At 34.3% G+C, this 3,419-nt stretch overlaps 1 protein-coding gene across 1 annotated transcript; it reads left to right on the plus strand.

Moving 5' to 3' along the window:
* The first annotated feature begins 490 nt into the window (after positions 1-490).
* LOC112503509 (zinc finger BED domain-containing protein RICESLEEPER 1-like) lies at positions 491-2,755 on the plus strand. The gene is made up of 4 exons (XM_025107536.1): positions 491-1,306; positions 1,401-2,141; positions 2,223-2,529; positions 2,631-2,755. Exons 1-4 carry the CDS (start codon positions 491-493, stop codon positions 2,753-2,755), a joined length of 1,989 nt encoding a protein of 662 aa, XP_024963304.1.
* Positions 2,756-3,419: the final 664 nt, after the last annotated feature.

Consider the following 3,419-nt stretch of genomic DNA (forward strand, 5'->3'; position numbering starts at 1 on the left):
TTCTACCTTCGTTATCGATTGTCAATTTCGAGGTTGAGGGCTTGATCAAGTAAGTGGGTTTTCTTATTTTCTAAATTCTATCATCTCTTTTGTCCCAAAAATTATCTCTCATGTCTTGCATGTTTATATCCAGTTAATTTTATTTTGGAGCATGAAGCACACTCTTCCTATATCTRTTTCTTATTTGAGCAGTTTTATTTGAATGACGAAACACAACTCAAAAATTATATCCCATGTATACATGTTTGTTATGTAAATGTGTGTAGAAGCACCACTACTTCCTAGGCTACAAATATGAGAATTGTTGCCTTCTAAACCTTTTCAACATCATTGAAAYAGAGATAGAAAAGCAMACACTTTGCTTGGCTGCTGTATTTTGAGCAGTGTAATTTACTGCTCATGGTTTCTGACATTTTCACGTTGACTCTACTATTTCAATGATTATTGATTAATACTTTTGTGTTTTATTTCAGTGATTAATACTAGTAATATGGTTGAGATTTCRGAAGGAGATGATSTACAAAGTCCTCCACCTCCGTCAAAGAACAACGAGAAGAAACCGATTAACCAATTAAAACCAAACAAATCTGGTGTGGAATTCAAACGTCAAAGAAAACTTACATCTGAGGTATGGAATAGCTTTGATTTTATGGATCCTGATGAAAATGGTGAGTTATATTGTAAATGTAAACAGTRTGGTCAGGTTTATAATGYTGAAACTAGAATGGGTACCGGGAATTTGAAACGCCATATTAGAAATTGCAAAAAAAGTCGATTTAAGGATATTGGGCAGATGGTGTTGGATTATGGTGGTARTGGTGGTTCATTAAATAGTAGGCTCCCTGATTTTAACCCTAATACTTTTCGTGAGCTATTAGCTAGTGCTGTTGTGAAACATGAATTGCYATTTCAATTTGCAGAATATGAGGGAATTAGGAAGTGTTTCACTTATTTAAATTCTGAAGTGAAAGTTGTTTCAAGGAATACCATAAAGGCTGATATTTTGAAGATGTATAGGATGGAAAAGTTGAAAATTAAAGATGCTTTAATTTGTGCTCCTRGTAGGATTTGTTTGACCTCTGATTGTTGGACATCCATAACCACTGATGGTTATATGTCCTTGACTGCCCATTTCATTGACAATTCTTGGAACTTGCAAAAAATGATTCTAAATTTTAGTTTTTTGGCTCCACCACACACTGGTCTTGCTTTGAGTGATCATGTGTTTAGTCTTTTGAAGGATTGGGGGATTCAAAAGAAAGTGTTTTCAATTACTCTATATAACGCTTCTTCTAATGATGCAATGGTTGATTTTTTTTAAGACTGAAATTGATTTGGTTTGTGAAGGTGAGTATTTTCATGTTAGGTGTTGCGCACACATTATGAACCTAATTGTACAGGATGGATTGAAAGAGGTTGATGATGCTATTATAAAGGTTAGAAATAATGTGAAGTACTATAAAGGTTCACAATCTAGGAGGCAAAGGTTTTTAAGTAGTGTTGCACATGTAGAGCTACAATCTTCAAGGGGTTTAAGACAAGATGTTCCTACTCGATGGAACTCGACTTACATTATGTTGGATTCAGTTTTGTACTATAAAAAAGCTTTTATTCATTTGGCGAAAACTGATGCTAATTATTTGAATTGTCCAACAAGTGATGAGTGGGGAAGAATTGAAAGGACTTTCAAGTTCTTGAAGGTTTTCTACGAGTTAACTTGTGCATTTTCTGGCTCTAAATATACTACTACCAATCTTTATTTTGCTAATGTTTTGACGGTTAGAATGTTGTTACACAAAGAAAAAGATAGTGATGATACTTTCATGAAAAACATGGCTAGTCGGATGTATGAGAAGTTTGAGAAATATTGGCCTAATTTTAGCACAGTTATGGCATTTGCGGCTGTTTTGGATCCTCGTTATAAATTTCAGATTGTTAAATGGGGTTATGAGAAAGTTTATGGGCACGAGTACAAATCTGAGTTGGCAATAATAAAAAAGAAATTGTTTTCATTATTTAATGAGTATGTGGATGAGTCACATTTGAATAAAACCAAAGTTGGTCAACCTAAGAGTGGATCGTTGGACTCCCAAGAAGGATCTCAAGATGTGCTAGATGTGGTTTCTGCTTCACTTATGATGGTATATACATTTACTATTTTTTTTCTTTTACACTTTTTCTGATTTATGCTATTTATCTAATATCTTTTTGTTATTTAACAGGACTTCGATACCTTTTCAAATAAGGTGACTTCTCAAGCCGTAAAATCTGAACTTGAATGTTATTTAGAGGAGAAGCTCATGCCTCGTGTGAACAATCTAAACATTTTGGACTATTGGAGAACTCATGAGGTTAGGTATCCAACTCTTGCTCGGATAGCTAGGGACATCTTAGCTATCCCTATCTCAACAGTGGCATCTGAATCTGCTTTTAGCATCAGCGGTAGGGTCCTTGATGCTTATAGAAGTTCATTGAAGTCTTCTACAGTTGAGGCTATTATTTGTCTAAGAGATTGGGTATATGGAGAAGGTTTGTTCTAATTTATTATTTGTATATTTCCTCTTATCGTATAAAACCATATATTTGCTATAAGGCTATAACTAAGTTAATAATTTAATTTATTTACGTAGTACAAATGGAAGCGCATCTTGAGGCGCTATGTGGAGCAATCATGACAGAGAAGATAGAAGATCAAGAAGAAAGTAATACCGAGATTGAAATTAGGGTTGATGAAAGTGGAAGTCGAGTTACTTAGAATTTTAAAAATTTCAACTTATTTTGAACAATATATTTGTTGAGATTGTGTTTTATTAAGACTTTGAACAATTTGGTTGTATTTGTGGTTATGTTATGTTTTATTCAAAAAAGTTAAATAGTCTAGTTCTTTTTTTAATTTAAAATTTTAAAATTAAATGGGTCTACCCAGGTTCAACCCATTTATTTAACAGGATCGGTTAAGAAAATCGTAAACAGGTCAACCCGCTGTCAACCCATTAACCCAACAGGTTGGGTTGGGTTGAAAAATCTCAACCCATTTAATTAAATGGATTGGGTTGGGTCGAGGTTTTCAACCTGTTTAATAAATGGGTTGAACCCGAACCCAACCCAACCTGACCCATTGCCACCCCTAGGGAGAGTGGAGCGTCGGTTTTGAAGTGAGAGAGAGAGAGACCCGGTTAATTAACGATGTGTGCTTTAGAGTAGTATTAAATGCATTATAGTTTGGTTTTTGAGACTTAAAGACTTTATGCATTAAAATGTTGTATCAAATGCATGTTAAGTTGTTTTTAAGATTTTTTTTTAAATTCTCAATAAATCGCCGGTAATAACCTGCCAATCCAAGAAATTGGCGGATCTCGGTTGTTGTCTTCGAGGCTTCCTATTTCTTAATGGCCTCAATCTTAGCTGGATCAACTTGG

Source organism: Cynara cardunculus, unplaced genomic scaffold (assembly GCF_001531365.2).
Source record: "Cynara cardunculus var. scolymus isolate 2C unplaced genomic scaffold, CcrdV1 Un_Scaffold_3150, whole genome shotgun sequence".
In the NCBI taxonomy this organism is placed as follows: domain Eukaryota; kingdom Viridiplantae; phylum Streptophyta; class Magnoliopsida; order Asterales; family Asteraceae; genus Cynara; species Cynara cardunculus.